This window comes from Buteo buteo, chromosome 16, assembly GCF_964188355.1.
Source record: "Buteo buteo chromosome 16, bButBut1.hap1.1, whole genome shotgun sequence".
Lineage (NCBI taxonomy): Eukaryota > Metazoa > Chordata > Aves > Accipitriformes > Accipitridae > Buteo > Buteo buteo.
In genome coordinates this window covers 30,759,125-30,776,755 of record NC_134186.1, presented here as the reverse complement: position 1 = coordinate 30,776,755, position 17,631 = coordinate 30,759,125, and the positions used below count along the sequence as shown (strand labels likewise).

Sequence of the window (17,631 nt, the reverse complement as noted above, 5' to 3'; positions counted from 1 at the left end):
CAACATTCCAACTGTATTAGTATGAAAACACGATAGTGCTCATTCTTTCACAGCTAGTATTATATTACCAAATATGGAATAAGAATAATCATCTATAGACTTTTTTTTTCCTAGAAAAGTAAATTAATTCTCGAAACAGAAATAATTTCTTCTCCCTTACCTTTTCCCCCATCCTTAAAAGTGGTACAGCCATAACTTGAGATCTAATCTGAGCTTTACTCCATAAATCACAGTGGACTGTTGAAGGAAATAAGAGTTCTCTAATATTATATATCCAGCTTTATGATTGAGCAAGGGTTACAATAAGCACTGTGTGTGAAAAGCTTTAGTAATGGCATTCTCATCAAAATTTGACTTGCAAAATAATATAGTTTTTGTAAATGTATTCTCTCTGTGAAGATTTTAACAGTAATACATCAAGTCCTATAGATGACAGATGTTATGATCTTTAAGTCCTAATTCCATGGGAGGAGTTTAAATAAGAGTGTCAAGTACAAATATAAATTAAATATGAAAAAGGGACTGCTTAATTTCTGCCTAATCCCCTTTTTCTACTGCAAATGTGTGGCTTTGTTTTGCTTTGTTTCATCTGCTACTTTGATTCAACATCCAGAGCAATATAATAAACTCTACCAAAAACTCACTTCAGTCTTCATAGTTATCAGACTCTTCAGCTTGGAAATATGCTGAACGAAAACTAAACCAGACAAACCAAAAAGCCCGAGCTGGATAATGCTCATGAAGTATTGCTGCAGCACCCTCTACTGGTTAATAACGCCGATATAATGACCGCAGGAAATTTAAAAGTAATGCCAGGTATAATACCCAAGTCACTTCCAACTTAGGCACTATTTTCCTAACATTAAAAAAATATAAAAAATTTCTTCTGCCAAAGCCATGCCATAGAAAGTTAACACTAGGAAACACAAGGGAAAAAAAAACCAAAAACCAAAACCAAGTTCATAGTAAGAAAAGTCCTCCCAAATAGCTAACAAAGTTATTTCAATAGTAGTAGGCAAATTTTCAGTCACAAGTTTAAATAGAGCAGCCAATAATCACAACTTGAAGAAGGAAGAGCAATAATTCCAATGTTTAATGAACTTCCACCTTCCAAACAGAAGGAAAATTTATAAAAAGACAAAAATATATAAACACTTAAACACATGAAAACATTTTTAAATTCAACATATTTTACAGAGATGCAAAAATTTGCATCTGCCTACAGAATGGACAGCTGAGAAATGGTAGGCACTTCTACATGATAAACTCAATCAAGGTTAGATGAGTTCCAACAGCTCAACTTACGTAATATAAAAAAATATATACAAAAGCAATCTAGACTGCACCAACGATATTAGAGACACCTCCTAAATTTAAATGTCTCGGTCTCCTCACTAAAATTCTAACGCATTACAAACCAGACAGTGTACCAGAACAAGAGACAGATTGTCCTGGACAAAGACACTGAATATCAGAACAAACTTCTAGCGGGAGAGGATCATGCAGAGGGAACCTGATGGTTTTGAGTCTGTTGCACCGCAAAGTCCATGGTCAAGCACAGGGATCTTTAGTCTTCACTTAGACAAAAGTGTTTCTGACTTTGGCCACCTGGTTAATTATTACAGGTTATTTGGTTAATCACAGGCAGGACTGTAGTTTCTGTGTTTTGGGAGGGGTTCCAGGAAACTGATAAAAATCAAACGTGATATGGTATGTTAAAATGCTACGCAGTAGTGAAGTAATGATAGTGAAAGTAAATTCCAGTCATGTTAATTTAGAAAATACTCGTCATTGTTTTATACAAGAGCTCTGTAAATCAACCCAGAAGAAAATTGACATGCTATGTCAGAAGAATATCCATACTGGGAAAGATTATAGAAGGGGGCCAAGACCACTGGTGACTGAAAGAAGATAAAAGGCAGATTGGATTTATAAAAGACACGAGAAATTCTTCCTTCTCCTCTTTAGAGGCCTCTGCTTTTATAAAACTTGTGGCCTACACCAAGCATCCTGGATATGAACCAATTATTAGACAAGAATACTAGAGAGCTGAGTAGCTAACAGCACTCCCATTCTGGTGAGCTCGAATTCTTACAAGACTAAAATCAAAGAATATCCAGTCTGGCCTCTTCCATCTTGCACATGGATGTAGTGAATCATCTGGGAACCTGGAGCAAATTTTGATGAATCAAGCTGACTATTCTCCGCAGATAGTGGTAACCAACTGGTACATTGGAGAGAACAGCAGAAATTTCCTCCTCCCTGGGAAAGATAAAATTATCACACATGTTTGAGAAAATACAGAGCATTTAATTCCCCATCCCTACCTTTGAAACTTAAGTCATATGGAGTGGTTCTTTCTGTTCAACTCACCCAATATTCCCAATTTGTTTTTGGATGGTAAAAGGCAGTGAAGCAGATGGGTAGTTGGCAGATAGAGACAAGGTCAACTCAAACTTTGCAAAAGCTGTGGAAGCTGAGAACAAAAGCTTCACTCTGTATGGGAAATAAACACAAAGTTCAATACAAAATACTCAAATCTACTGCTATCACCTTTGAATTAGGTTCCAGAAGTGGAAACAAATGTTGTAATTGATGCAAAAAACTCTTAACTTCTAAAGAGTTCCAACATAGGCTAACAGTAAGTTCATAAACAAGGTTAAAAGAACCTTTCCGCTCTAATACTATCAGCACTCTAACACTGAGTTAGAATACAAAACCCCAACTTTCCTCACAGAAAAAGTTAATACATAATTTACAGAACCTTTCAAAAATTGTGGGAGAATATAGAGTAATAATAAAAAATATGTTTTCTAGTTAAAATATTCCTAGGTAGCTCAAATTTTCTGAAGTTTTAAGTAGGACTGATTTACCTCCAATTCCATAATTCTAAGATTGTTTCACAAATCCAACCCTATTTAAATCAGGCCAGATTTCTGTCTAGCACAGTACTCTTGTCTGTGACAATGTGCAGGAAGGCCAGAGTTGAATTTTATTATGAATATGGGTAAGACCATCACCAAGGACACAATACCCAAGAAGCAGATATGCTTTGGGATAGTGTAAACTAGAACAAGCATAATACAGGTCTTTTCCAGGTAAATCTCCCACAATTTGCAACTTCCTGGCACAGGCTGCCCTTGCATCTGTTTTGCTGACTTAACTAAATATAGCTTTTATGGGATTTTTGGCATGCAGTAGAAGACCACTCTTGCAAAGGGTACTACAAAATTAGAATAACCTATGGGAACAGCATCAAGACATGCAGAGCAAGGTTAACTGGGTGCTTCTTACTTAAGGGTATACATCAATAATAGAAGGATAAAGTGAAGTAGTATTTATCTTGTTCCACTGGGACTTGCCACAAAATTGGGAAGTAGTATGAGAAAATGAAAACTAAAGAAAATAAACTTTAGTTTAACTCCATCTGTCCTTCAACAACTGATTCTGCTTGGCTGAAGCAAATAGAAGATTAAAAGAAACAAAGCACTAAGCTACAAGTAAACTCTTGGCTGTTTCCTTTGCATTACTACACTCTGGCCTAAATTTTTAAGTGAGAGAGTCAAGTCAAACAGGAAAGCAGCAAGGAAGGAGAGGTTATATGGTAATAAGTAAGTGGCTGAATCCAAGAACAGCTAAATTTCCATACCTTTGGATATTATAGTGCAATTGTATTAAAATAAATTAGATTGTTGTTAAAAATAGTTGCATAAAATCTCAATTTCAAGAAAACCAAATGGAAAATATTTCATTGTTTTGTTTCTGATTATCTAGAAATACTCTCTGAAGGACTGGTGTAAACTCCATCTGAACTTACTCACTTTGTGTCATTGATATCTGTCTTCAGAAGATTAAATTTTCCACCCCATCTCTCCAGAAATTCAATCTCCTCTCCTAAGATCTTGCAACGACTCACCACCAAAGAGACATCATGAAGAACCTAAGTGGGCAATCAGAAAAGCAATCACATTGGTACTCAGGCTGGTAAACTCTGTGACACTTGAAAACGCAGTTGTCCTAGAAATGATACAAATTAAAAGGAAAAAAAAAAAAAAAAAAAGAGCAGTTTAACTGCTATCTCAGTTTGGATGTGAAAATGAAATTGTACAAGCATAACAACAAATATACATTCCTTGCCCTAAGTTTCTCCCTTCAGCTTTGTCAACAGGGGTACACAGACATGCAGGAACACCAAATTTAGCATGGCAATTTAAACCATTAATTGTTTAGGAAGTGAATGGCATTCAGCTAAATTCTTTAATTTCTACTAGCAGAAAAAAAAAGGATTTTAAGAAATCACTAAGACAGGCAGACATTAATGCAGCAAACAAGGAAGAAACCACAGCTTTTAGGACTTTTCAGGGACAGGTACTTCCCCTTGTACCTCAGAATATTCATGAAGCAGATTATGATTTGCATTGATGAAGCCTTCATTAAGATGCTTTTGTTCTTAGTATCAGCCCTATTCTCTGTGACAGAAAAGATGTAATGTTTTTTCCAGAGTCTTACAGGCTTTCCTGGAACATTACCTGGGGCAAGTAGTACAGTGTGGGACACTTTTCCTGCCAGCATCCCTGACTTTCAATAAACTGGAAGATGAGTCTTTGGACTAAACGTGATGAGGGTGGAGCTTTTTCCTCTGTAACACAAGAGAAAAACACCTTGCCAGAAATCTTTTAAAAGCCCTATAATAATGCATTAGCAGATAAACCACAAATTTACAGATGTCTTCCCAAGAACAGATTATCAGGGCAGCTACTTTCAAGCTATTCGAAAAAATCTTACCATCCAAGAGAGATTCAAAGTTCAGGCTAACTATCTTTCTGGAAGGATCTTCACTGAAAACATCACCATCTGAGAAGAAAAGGAAAAACACCCCAACAGTAGTTATTTTCATCCTTAGCTCTGGAGTTACAGCTCTTCCTCTTCAGAAACAGCCATTCATTACATACTTTTCTCAATTTTCATAGAAAGCACTTATAAACATATTCAAAGCCACCTCTCTCAGCTTACATGCTCCTGCTGTAGTATGTTTTCTATTTCCTTTTAGCAGATCTTCATGAATATATAAACTTTAGGTTTCTATTATGTAACTATTTAACCTTTCAGATTCATAAAACTGAAACCTACCAATTTTGCGACTTACCGATTGGGGGTCCAAACACAACTGTGAGTTCAACAGAATCATAAAGAAAATTAAAGACCGCCTGCTGTTCACTCCATTCAGTAATCTCCCACTCAGTAAAGCTAAAAAAGGGAGGGAAAAAACCACCATCACCCTAAGTTTCAACCAACCAACCAAAACAATTATCTGAAGGACAAAGATCAGAGTATTAAGTGCACTTGCAGCTATTACCACATAATATACCAATGAAATTTTCACTTTCCTACAGAATGTAAGAATCTGTTGGGAACGCAAGCACAATACTATTCATTTTACATAAATTTTCATTTTGGAATTGGAGGTGAGTTGGATATAGAAAGACTAAATGTAGAGTATCACTGCAAAGTTGTTAATAGAAAAACAGTGCATCACACACAGAAGTTCAGCGAGGTTTTATTGCTTATCCTAGGCTGCGAGATGGACATCCAAAGATTTCCCAAATCAGATAACAAGGAAAACCAAAACCAAAACCATTTATATACAAATGTGAGGCCCCAGAAATAGCTGATAAAAATAAAACCTGAAGGTCTTTTCCTTACTTGTATCTCTCCAGGAGCTCCTGGCAGCTTTTTTCTTTTTCCTTTAGCTGGTTCATCTGAGCAAGCATTTGCTCATTCTGAGTCTCCAGATCTGACAGTTCTCTGCAAAGACAAACCAACCACGTGAGATGTAGCACACTGGTTAAAAAACCACCAACCTTCTAAAACCTGAGTGTGCACATGTTATTTAAGGTCTTTAGATCCCCTTTGACATCTTACCTTTGAAGTTCCTCTTCTTGGGCTTTGAGGCTTTCCAATTCTAAGAGAAAGGGAAAAAAAGCTTTGAAAGAAAAGAGCAGTAAAGAAAGCCCTAACTTGCTCTGCAGTCACTGTTCTTAACAATACGAAAGATCTCAACTTGATGGCTGTTAGTCCTACCTAGATACAGATATGTGGTCAACAAAGGTTAGTAATTATTGAAGAATTAAAGTGCTGAATACGATAGCCAGGCACACACTCTTCAAGTCACACTGTACCAAGTTCTAAACTCCATTTTTCCAGGGGACAAACAGTCCTTTTTGTACTTTACCATCTGTGTGATTAGCTATAGCCAATGCGGAAAAGAAAGCAGTAGTGTTTGCATCCATACCAGAATTAATATATCAGGGTGGGGATTGAGTATCACCCTCTCCAGAATTTAAAAAACAAAACAAAAAGTGCCATTCAGCTGATACCATTACCTTTCTCTAGGTTTTTCCCTTCTGCCATTTCATCACTACAGTCTGCTTCCCATTCTTCCCAGCCAGAATCTATGGGAAAGAAGTATCAGGTCTCTGCAGAACTCCCAGATTCAATACTTAGATTCTATTTTATTTGTCCGTGGGTTCTATAAATTTTAGTATTTCAAAGCTAACTAAGCAAAATGTACAAAAAGCCAGAAAGGTTTCTACCAAAAACCTCAAAAAGTAACAGATAACAAGGAAAACTACTTTTATTGCAGTTTCAAAGCTGCTACTCTGCAATTTGATTTCTACTTAAGGCATTGGAAGAAAATTCAGTGCAAATACACAGAGCATTGTTATGCAGCAATGCCAAGTACTGAATGCAGCTTGTGTGAACATAGCTGAACAAGTTTTAAACCATGTGGCTATGATGCTGAAAACAGTACAGTCCTGGAGTGCAAAGCTTAGTCTTGCCTACCTGCAGGATCGCTGGCAAGTTCACACCCATTTTAAACTGTGGGCTGCCAGCAGCTGTACTGTTACCGCTAGCAGATTTAGCCAGCTTGGTTACATGTTCATAGGCTACAATTATAATTCTGTATTTCAGCGCACATATACTCCTGGTCTTCATATAATGTGTAAGTGATTCCCACAAGACAAGTTTGGAGACACAAATGAAGGCATTTATGCCTAGCAAATACTTGTAACAAAGGAATTGTAAAATTCCAAGCAACCACCAAACACAGAATCTTGAACTGACCATTTAAACAGCAGCTCTGAAAAAAAAGAGAGAAATCAGCATATTGGTCACCAGTTTAGAAACACATACCTGCTTCCAGAGCAACAAGACAACTCTCTGCCTCCTTGAGCAATTCATCCACCTTTTCCATTCTTGACTGTAGCTTTCCATGTTGTTCCTAAGATGGGAAAATTGTACTCAAGTCAATGACATTTCTTCAAAAGCTGAATTGTCTTCTGGGACCACCATGTGGATCTTTGCTTGCTAAGAAACTAAAAAAGCTGATATAATCTGTCATTAGAAGGAAGAGGCAGACTGACAAACATTAAGGCAGTAGCCATGTGTAAGAAAGTACTAGATACTTAACAATGTATTTTCCTAATGACTTTTCTTATGAAGGGATAAGACATGGAAATAAATAAATTCCTAGAGCTTTTAACACATACAAATTTCTGATGCCTATCACAATGCATTACTTCTGCATTTCCTTGTTAGTTACTGACATTACTACAGTATAAAGAGCTAATTTCTGATGGCATTTCCTTTAATACTCCCATTTTTCACTCTGTTACTTTAATTGCCAAAACCCTTAGGCAGAAGGTTCATGTAGTATAAGTGCAAGAAAGTCACTGTCCCAATGTGTTTTACATTTGCATATAAATAAAACGGAAGTACGTTTAATAAGAATGTAACTTTCAAGAGAACGCACACTTGCATACAATAATTAGGCTCCTAAACTTGACAGTCAAAGACAGACGAAATATGGTGGAAGTTCCTTTTTTTAAAGCTAAACCTCTGCAGCCTTGTACCACATTACCTGCGCGCTCTGCAGCAATTTGCTGTACAATGTCACTTTCTCATTGTGAGCCAAGATTTTACTCTCCTTGGTGAAATAGGATTTCATTTTGTTCAATTCTGCTCCAAAGCTCTTCAGCTGCAATGCATGGAAAATACAGAAGAGAAAGTGAGTGGGAATGTGCAACAAAAGATTGTTCAACTGACCCTTTAGACTCTTTCTTCCTTCTCTGCTCCTCCTAATATCCCATTTCTCTAGTAGCAGTTATTACATAAGACTTCTTACAAATTAAATCAAATTTAAGACTGGACAATCCCTGTTAATTCAAGTACAGCCACCTACTAAAGTAACTGATTTTCTTTGCAAAGATCAACAAGATCTTTACTCAGATAGGGAGCTGCACAAATACCTAAAGAGATGCTTTTACCAAAAATCAGAGCACCTTCATTAAGTACATCAGATGTCTCTCATCCCAGTTGTTTGAGACATGTATTTAGAACACTTGCCCCATTACAGTTAAGGAGGCTAACTGAAATGCTCACAGAAGTCCAGGCAGAACCCAAACCACAAGTAGTAAACTTAAAACCTGTTTTAACAGAACATAGCTACAGATCATGCTGTTCAATGTTTTCTCTGACAGCTGTCAATCCAGAAGCTGCACAGGAATGTACAAAAAGCTTTTTTCTACAATGTTTGCCATCTGCCCATTTCTACTAGGTGGTATCATTCTAATTGCAGTGTGTAGAGATTTGCTTAATAAGCTTTCAAATGTGTTACTGTTAGCTAAGGGTTCTAGCTGCTTTCACATTGTTCGCAAGTGTAATTCTTCCTGAATCTAGTTAATAACCTAGCCTCAGCGACATCCTATATCAATCTAATGATGAACTATGAAAAATACTGTCTTTTATCAATTTTGACTCTTGATTTTCATTGAATAGATCTTTATTCTTGGCATTAGAACCACAGAAAACAGAATCTCTTGATCTACCTTCTCAATTCTGGCTGGGATACTTTTATAATGCTTCTGGTTTTTAAATGCAAATGTCTTTGGTGTGCTTTTTTGTGCCTATTATCATTAGCATTCTCCTTTAAATGCACTCTGGCCTCATCTTTTATTTTGGCGTTATGACACCACTGTTGCACTCCAAATCCTGTATGTTTTTGTGTAATAACCCATATTTTCTGTTCATTATATGTCTTGCAACATCACGTGTCTTTATGAACTAAATAAGCATTTAACTTAATGGACAATTCTGCTCCACCAATGAAGGAACAGAGTCTCTACAGTAAAAGCAGTTCGTTTTTTCCTTCCAAAATTGCACTGTTTGCTTAGGCCCATCTAAAGTTTCTCTTCTCTTTTCTGTCCTCAACTAACCTGAATTATCAACTTGAATTATCAAGTTTTTCTGCTTTATAGCAACATATTCCCTTTAATATATTTTAAAGGGCACATATCCTTGCATTCTTTTGACAGATTGTAAGTTCTCTTAGCAGTTTTGCACTTAGAAAATATTTTGCCTTGTGTCACCTACCTGCCTCTTGTTACTCTGTGACCATTCTGGTTCTTAATTTATCTGAATACATAAATTAACCTTACTTCTTCATTATGCAAGAAACAGCATTATCTCTTCATACAGTATTATCTCTTCATACAGTATTACCTCTTCATCAGAGCAGGTTCTCATTACTTCCCACAAACTCTTATTCACATTCACCAGGAGTTGATCCTGGACATTTGCATACAGTTTTAACCTGAAATGTGGGAAAAAATATTGAAATAATATCTTGTTGCAACTGCAGTGAGCACATAAAGCAGCACATTGGCATTTATACAGTTCATTCCCCTTTTCTAATTAAAACATGGAAGTGTAAATATTTTCATTTAGTTGGGTCTTACATCTTAGAGAGTCCCTCTAAAGCCTTGGGGGCCATGTTTGTTAAACTCTAGCACATAATACAAAGTTAATTTCCTATTATCTTTTTGTTGAGGGCAAGGAGGTGGAGAGCTAGAGAGCCAAAGAATCAGGAAGTGGTGCTAACGAGGCTGTGAAAAATCTTACAACTGATTTTGAATTTTATCATAAAACCTGATTTTACACATAAATTGTAAAAAGGTATAATGAATCAGACCAGAAGTGTCCTTCAGATAAGAAAACAAATAATGATAGCTGTATTTCAATCTTATAAACACTGGAAGAACAAACAACAGATTGTAACCTCTTCCTGTTGAAGAGCAACTCGGAGATTTAGAGTGGTCTATTTTGTGCAAGATCTATTTTGTATATATTGAATTAACACGTAAGGCTGTAATCAGAAAGGCACACAGTTGGCATTCATAGAATAAGGACACCCTGGACCAATTAGGCCTTGATGGTTTGAGGATGCTTCGTGTGCATTGCCAACTTGGCAAGAATACTCAAGGTCCATCAGAGAGAAAAGAAACGTTCTTGAGATAACAAGAAGGATAATTGGACCTAAGAAATGTAGGATGTGACTGATAAAAAGAAACATCCTGCTCCAGAAGGTGCTGAAGGCCGGATAATTGCCAAAGAAGCATGAACTGGGGGAAAGGTAAAGGTGGCAGCGGGAGATCAGGACCACTGACTCAATTCCAGGCTGGAAGAACTTGCCCTCCCACACCTGCAAGGCACATACGTGCTAATCTACATAGCAAGCGAGGCTAATTTAAATATAACTGGCTGATAGTAGATGAGATGGTGACTACTAACCAATGAATGTAAATTTAGGCAGGTTTTTACTAATCATGTAACGGAATAAATGCATTGTTTTTCTTTGGTGTCATGTGCTAGTTTTGTGGAATTACCACCTAGCACCCATCTTTGCACAAATATGAAATAAATAATGTCTCTCCTGAGTGTGTAATTATTGGCTCGTTGCACACCAGGAAACAAATCCGCTTTTCGGACAACATTACGATTCTGCTTTCTATGTTTGATCATTTTTGATACAATTTTAAAAGTTTAACTCTTCCAATGTGCAACTGAAACGCTCTATTAGTAAAAGATAAATTACTTGAGGAAAACCAAACTTTAATTATCTCCATAACCACAGCTCCTCCCCAAGAGTTAGCTCTCTACTGTCTAAATCTGTAATAGACTGGCTGCCAGCATGAAGTAGGTTAACTATTGTTTTCTTATTTTTCCCAGATGTAATACATTAACTTCCTTCAGGCCACTTCGCATGCAACCAGAGCTGAAAAAATAAAATTACTGATATACCCTGTGACTGAAAAAACACTTACTCATCTATCATCTGGGAAAGGGCCTGGCAATCTTCTTCATAAATACGCAGCTTGGGGCGATAAACATATTGGCTGTAAAGGAGGTCTTCTGGAGTAGGTGGTGCACTGACCGCACACTGGGGAAAAACAGAGGGAAAAATTGTGAAGAAAAAGAAAAAAAGATGCATATTTTTCAGAAACAGTGACTTCCAATCAACTTCTGTACAGAAACCAGCAAAAGGCCAGAAGCTTTATTTTTGCAGAACAGGAAAAAAACCCCAAACACACCGTAATGGAGGCAGCCTGACATACTTAAATGCTTGTTTTCATTCTGGATTTGTCCAATTTCTTTCTGAGACAAGTTAGTCATATAACCTTAGATAGCTCATTCCAGTTTAATGCCCCATGTTTCCTCACTTTTGAGACATATGCCTCATCGCTAAAGCTCAAAAAAAAAAAAAAAATTGAAAGAGGTTAACCTCCTTTTAGACAAAGACTTGAGAAACATGCGTACATTATAAGGGCAGGCAACTCAGGAAGAGTACAGGGATCTTGTTAGGTCATGCAGAGAGGAAATTAGAAAGGCAAAAGCTCAGCTAGAACTCAATCTGGCCACTATTGTAAGAGACAACAAAAAATGTTTTTACAAATATGTTAACAATAAAAAGAGAGCCAAGGAGAAGATCTATTCTTTATTGGATACAGAGGGGAACATTGCCATCAGAGATGAGGAAAAAGCTGAGGTACTTAATGCCTTCTGTGCCTCAGTCTTTAATAGTGAGACCAGTTATCCTCAGGGTACTCTGCCCCCTGAGCTGGAAGGCAAGGATGGAGAGCAGAATATACCCTCCCATAATCCCGGAGGAAATAAATAGTGACCTGTCTGGACACTCACAAGTCTATGGGACCAGATGGGATCCATCCAAAAGTATTGAGGGAGCTGGCGGAGGATCTTGCCAAGCCACACTCCATCATTTATCAGCAATCCTGGTCAACAGGGAAGGTCCCACACGACTGGAGACTTGCCAATGCAACACCCATTTATAAGAAGGGTCGGAGGGAGGATCCGGGGAACTACAGGCCTGTCAGCCTGACCTCGGTACCAGGGAAGATTATGGAGCGGTTCATCTTGAGTGCTCTCACATGGCATGTGCAGGACAAACAGGGGATCAGGCCCAGCCAGCGTGGGTTCATGAAAGGCAGGTCCTGCTTGACCAACCTGATCTGCTTCTATGACCAGGTGACCTGCCTAGTAGATGAGGGTAAGGCTATGGATGTTGTCTACCTGGACTTCAGCAAGGCCTTTGACACTGTCTCTCATGGCATACTCCTTGAGAAGCTGGTGGCTCATGGCTTAGACAAGTATACTTTTTACTGGGTAAAAAACTGGCTGGCTGGATGAGCCCAGAGGGTTGTGGTGAATGGAATTAAATCCAGTTGGCAGTGGGTCACAAGTGGTGTTCCCCAGGGCTCAGTACTGGAGCCAGTTCTGTTTAATATCTTTACTAATGATCTGGACGAGGGGATTGAGTGCACCCTCAGTAAGTTTGCAGATGACACCAAGTTGGGCAGGAGCGTTGATCTGCTGGAGGGTAGGAAGGCTCCACAGAGGGATCTGGACAGGCTGGATCAATGGGCCGAGGCCAATTGTATGAAGTTCAACAAGGCCAAGTGCTGGGTCCTGCACTTCAGTCACAGCAACCCCATGCAGCGCTACAGGCTTGGGGAAGAGCGGCTGGAAAGCTGCCCGGCAGAGAAAGACCTGGGGGTGCTGGTTGACAGCCGGCTGAATATGAGCCAGCAGTGTGCCCAGGTGGCCAGGAAGACCAACGGCATCCTGGCCTGCATCAGAAATAGTGTGGCCAGCAGGAACAGGGAGGTGGTTGTTCCCCTGTACTCAGCACTGGTGAGGCCGCACCTCGAGTACTGTGTTCAGTTTTTGGCCCCTCACTACAGGGAAGACATGGAGGTGCTGGAGCGTGTCCAGAGAAGGGCAACCAAGTTGGTGAGGGGCCTGGAGCACAAGTCTTGTGAGGAGCGGCTGAGGGAACTGGGGCTGTTCAGTCTAGAGAAAAGGAGGCTGAGGGGAGACCTTATCGCTCTCTACAACTACCTGAAAGGAGGTTGTAGTGAGGTGGGGGTTGGTCTCTTCTCCCAAGTAACAAGCGATAGGACAAGAGGAAATGGCCTCAAGTTGCACCAGGGTAGGTTTAGGTTGGATATTAGGAAAAATTTCTTTACTGAAAGGGTTGTCAGGCATTGGAACAGGCTGTCCAGGGAAGTGGTTGAGTCACCATCCCTGGAGGTATTAAAAAAGCATGTAGACAAGGCACTTCAGGGCATGGTTTAGTGGGCATCGTTGACGGTTGGACTCTATGTTAAAGGTCTTTTCCAACCTAAATGATTCTATGATTATCCAGTTAACAAGAGTGCTCTAGAATAAAACAAGATAGCTATGCTTGATTAAGAACCAAAGTTCCCAATTTTCAACAATTCTTAGGCACATCAAATAAGTACCATGGGGGTATTTCAGCAAGCTACCTCTATGTTGAAGCACATAAATAATTGACATTAATTCCATCCCTTCAGAGAAAGCTTTCAGGGGCTTTTGAGTGGTGGCGTGGTGGTGGTGTTTGTTTTTTATCAGAGGTCAGTCACTAATAAATAGTATCAGAGTTTTGTAAGCCTGATGGATATTTAGACAGCTCAGTATGAATACATTTGCAAACTGAAAGTGTAAACTAAACTGTAACTAAGATAATCAGCATTTTAAATAAAAACTGAAGAGCTTTAAAAGTCATAAAGGAAGCAATTTAATCAACACGAATTATACTAATTTAGTTGTGATTCTTTTTAATCAGTTTTCATTCTTTTGTCGTAACAGTTTTAAAGAACTTTAAAACAGGCAGGCTTTTTATGTGCACTCACTAAGTTGACACACAAATTTTATTCTGTCAGCAATGAGGCAGTGAAGAAAGGCAGAACACCACACCACCACGTGCCCCACAAACATATCAAACCAGCTGTATGCATTGGCTTTCTGCAGACTAACACAACAAAGTCCCCAGTTGCACTCATTTCCTAGAAGATATTGACATTTCTAATGTGAATATTCTACTGATATATTTGCCCTGACAACGTGACCTCTTACAGCAGTAAAACTTCGTTATACAGGAGTCAGTTTTCAACTGATCTGAAGTACTGGAATGAATTTCACAAGTAAAGAATTTTCACAAATATACCACTTTCCATGTGAAGAATATGATCTTGACCACACCTTTTCATACATAGTAACTACCTCACTCTTACTATCATAAAGACACATTAAAAATTCCTACTAAAACAGATGTCACGCCACCCATTTGAAAGAAGGAAGATCAAATCTCATTAGAATTTATTTAACATTGAACAGACTACTAGAAAGTTCTCCAGCACGCTAGATTAAGTACTGGCATAGAAGAAACTCCCAAACCAGTGTCAAAATTATGCAGACACTACTAAGGTTTTCTGCTTTCCACGGTGGCTTTTCCATTGCCCCAGTGCATCGTTCACTGTGCCAGTAGAAACTGTTGTAAGTGGCAGGAAATGGAAGTATTTGAACTAAATCCCCATATACTTTATTAAATAAATACTAAGCATTGCAATCTTACAGACTTTCTGTTTATGAAACTTGAAACTTTTCAATGTCAGTATAATACCTAGGTACAGAAAACTAAGCAGCTCATTCACACTACTTCATTAGATAAGTACCATTCCTTATAAAGATTATTTGCAAAATCCGGACAGATAACAGAGATCAGCCCCAGCATCCAGTTAGAAGTTCAGTTGGCTACACAAATGTGTACAAATAAGCAAGTCTGAAACACTAGTGCTAAGAAAGCTTATATATGAAAATAAGGTGCCTTTACTGAAATCAGATTACAAAGCCCTGTTTTCAGGATGATTGCAAAGTAAGATTACTGACTTGTTCAGCATCAAGTTACTACCAATGAGTGGTACTTGTCTGCATGCAAAAAGAAAAGTTGTTCCCATGTCTGCAAGAATTCAGCAGAAACCTTTCAGGATGAGGATACTGAAACTGGGTTCAGGCAGAACAGACTTAAGGGGAAGAAATAAAGAATAGTAATGTCATGGTGAAGCACTTACAAAGAAGAGAACAGAACAAGTAGTAGGAGTGCAGAGTAGCATTTCAGGATTCTGATTTCAGTGGATGATGGACATAGTAAGATGAAGCGAAAAGGTCAGACTGAGCTTCTAATTCTTACTCTCAAACTTGTCATCCTTAAAACAAGTTAAAAAAGCAAGAATTACTATATTTATCCAAGAACAGATAATCCTGAATATATGGTATTTTGTGAAGAGATTGAAATCTATTTCTCAGTACTGAGGGGAAAAAAGCATCACACTTATCAGAGGTGAAAGAGCGAAGAGACAAGAGGAAGCATGAAGCGTCTAACACACTTGTCAAAGTGGAACTGACATCTGGCTTAACTCATCTAAAGGCTTTAATACAGACTGGCTAGTTGATAAAAATTAAAAAAAAAAAAAAAAAAAAAAGACAAGGGAATATAATTTAAGGTCAATTGTATTATGAATATCAAAGGAGAGACACTCACATTGGCTGGAAGATGGCTATGCCGGGGCTTCTGAATTGGAACATGGACTTGAAGAAGCGTAAAAAACTCCCCAACTGTGATAACACCATTCTGAAATTTCTGTAAAGATTATGAAAAACGTACAGATAAGTACATTTTTCAAGCAAGAATGCTTACTTGCATATATGCGCACAAGTATTTTTCCTGTTACAAGAAGTTAACATCTTTCAGCTAGTAACATACCTCCCGTAAGTTATCTTCACAAATGCTGTCTGTGAGAAGCTGAGACTCCATCTGACTGCTTCGCTGAACTAGCCAAAAAAGCAACAAAGAAAAGGGTGGATATTGGTGGGGTTAACAATATTCTTGAGGAAATATGAACCTGAGCTTATTAGCTCTAGAAAAAAAAAGCAATTTTAATGTAGAGTTTGACCTTTATGTGTGTTTCCAGTGCTGAATGGAATAACTGAGGAAACAACTACTTGGGACAAATAAGGAGGACTAGATTAAGAATCTAATATAAAATAAAATCTGTGTCAGAGTGGTAATGAAATGACAGAATTCACTTTTCTATGGGAAGAAAGCCATATGTAACATACAAAAAAGTAATAAAACTGAGAGACTCCAACCAGTTCACAGAGGGCATCCTATGTAGACAGAGACCAAGCTTTCAAGGTAAAAACATGGCATTCAAGTTCTGAGTCAAAAAGGGCTAGCTTCTCACTGAAAGGAAAGAGCCCAACTTCTATGGGTTAAATATGCTTTCATGGTTGCAGGCGGCCAAAATCAGAATTGGTTTTGTAGAGGCAAGATATCACTTATCAGATGATTGGCAATTTCTGCCTCATTATTAGGTATCAGCTAATAAGCAAGAGCTAATTAAACCTGGGGGCTGAATGTGCTTAGAGCCTGTCCCTGTAATGCACTCCGAGGAGTCTTTTTCCAAGAGTGCAGTGCTGAGACATGCAGACTCATTCTGCATGGAACCAGCTTAAAATCATCTTTGGGCCAGCAGAGTTTGAGTTGGGGCTTTGCTCTGTGCTAAGGTAACTAAACTGCCTCATCAGCCCAACTTGCCCTTGAAAACAAAGCTGTACTTAAAATTCTCCTTTTTCTTCCCATCTCAGTTTTCCTTGAACAGCTTGGACTTAGCCAGAACATAAAAGCATGTGCACTGGCTGGTGGGAAGCTGTGACACAGGCATTCGAGGCCTTTCCCAAATGAAATATATGCTATGGATAGGTCTCTTCCTTGATTAAGCATAAAAAACACAGGTGTTTCAGACCATGTCCACATAGAAAGTCTTACTTGTCAATTCTGTGTCAGCCTTAACAGAATCCAGAGAGCTGCTGGTGCTGGCATGAGTACAATCAGGGCTTTTAGCTGATAGATTTGGAGGATCTTCACTTTCATGAACTTCTACTTGGCTTTGAGACACAGTGCCAAAAGTAACCTAACATTAGCAAGTTAAAAAAAAAAAAAGTTATATTAAACAATAAAAGAGTTAAGTTGATCAGTATTTTATTGACATTCAGAATTGTTTCATTTTTAGTATCAACACATTTTATATCTAATCAGCATGACAAACCAGTGTATGGCTAGTTAAGCCATTTTCTACCATGACATATAGGAAGTAGAGCAGCAAAAGCCTTCAGTCATTTCTCAGTCAAAGCAGTAGCCACCACAGCACACTCTTCCAGCTTTTGGAACTAGAAAGTTTATACTGATGATTACAAACTTATTTTTATGGTCAGAATAATGTTCCATATTTGCACAGATTTTCTTGATTCAACTGCAATTTGTGCTGCCTATAAAAAAGCTAATTTAAACTACCATGTTTGGATTTTAAATAATTGCCTTAGGCCTTATGCTATCATTGTACCTAAGCAACAACT

General features: G+C 38.3%; 1 protein-coding gene across 2 annotated transcripts in view; it reads right to left on the bottom strand.

Moving 5' to 3' along the window:
- Positions 1–609: 609 nt before the first annotated feature.
- KNL1 (kinetochore scaffold 1) overlaps positions 610–17,631 on the bottom strand; it is a 32,231-nt gene continuing 15,209 nt past the window's right edge. For both annotated transcript variants that reach the window (XM_075048529.1, XM_075048530.1), the window contains exons 11-26: positions 17,045–17,189; positions 15,980–16,047; positions 15,758–15,856; positions 11,163–11,278; positions 9,562–9,652; positions 7,922–8,038; positions 7,195–7,282; positions 6,384–6,452; positions 5,923–5,962; positions 5,704–5,805; positions 5,147–5,247; positions 4,786–4,854; positions 4,530–4,639; positions 3,822–3,940; positions 2,374–2,496; positions 610–2,262 (exon numbers count right to left, since the gene is read on the bottom strand). In XM_075048529.1, coding sequence (XP_074904630.1) covers positions 2,157–2,262; positions 2,374–2,496; positions 3,822–3,940; positions 4,530–4,639; positions 4,786–4,854; positions 5,147–5,247; positions 5,704–5,805; positions 5,923–5,962; positions 6,384–6,452; positions 7,195–7,282; positions 7,922–8,038; positions 9,562–9,652; positions 11,163–11,278; positions 15,758–15,856; positions 15,980–16,047; positions 17,045–17,189 — 1,563 coding nt within the window. In that variant the 3' untranslated portion in view covers positions 610–2,156. The remainder of the gene's footprint in view (positions 2,263–2,373; positions 2,497–3,821; positions 3,941–4,529; positions 4,640–4,785; positions 4,855–5,146; positions 5,248–5,703; positions 5,806–5,922; positions 5,963–6,383; positions 6,453–7,194; positions 7,283–7,921; positions 8,039–9,561; positions 9,653–11,162; positions 11,279–15,757; positions 15,857–15,979; positions 16,048–17,044; positions 17,190–17,631) is intronic.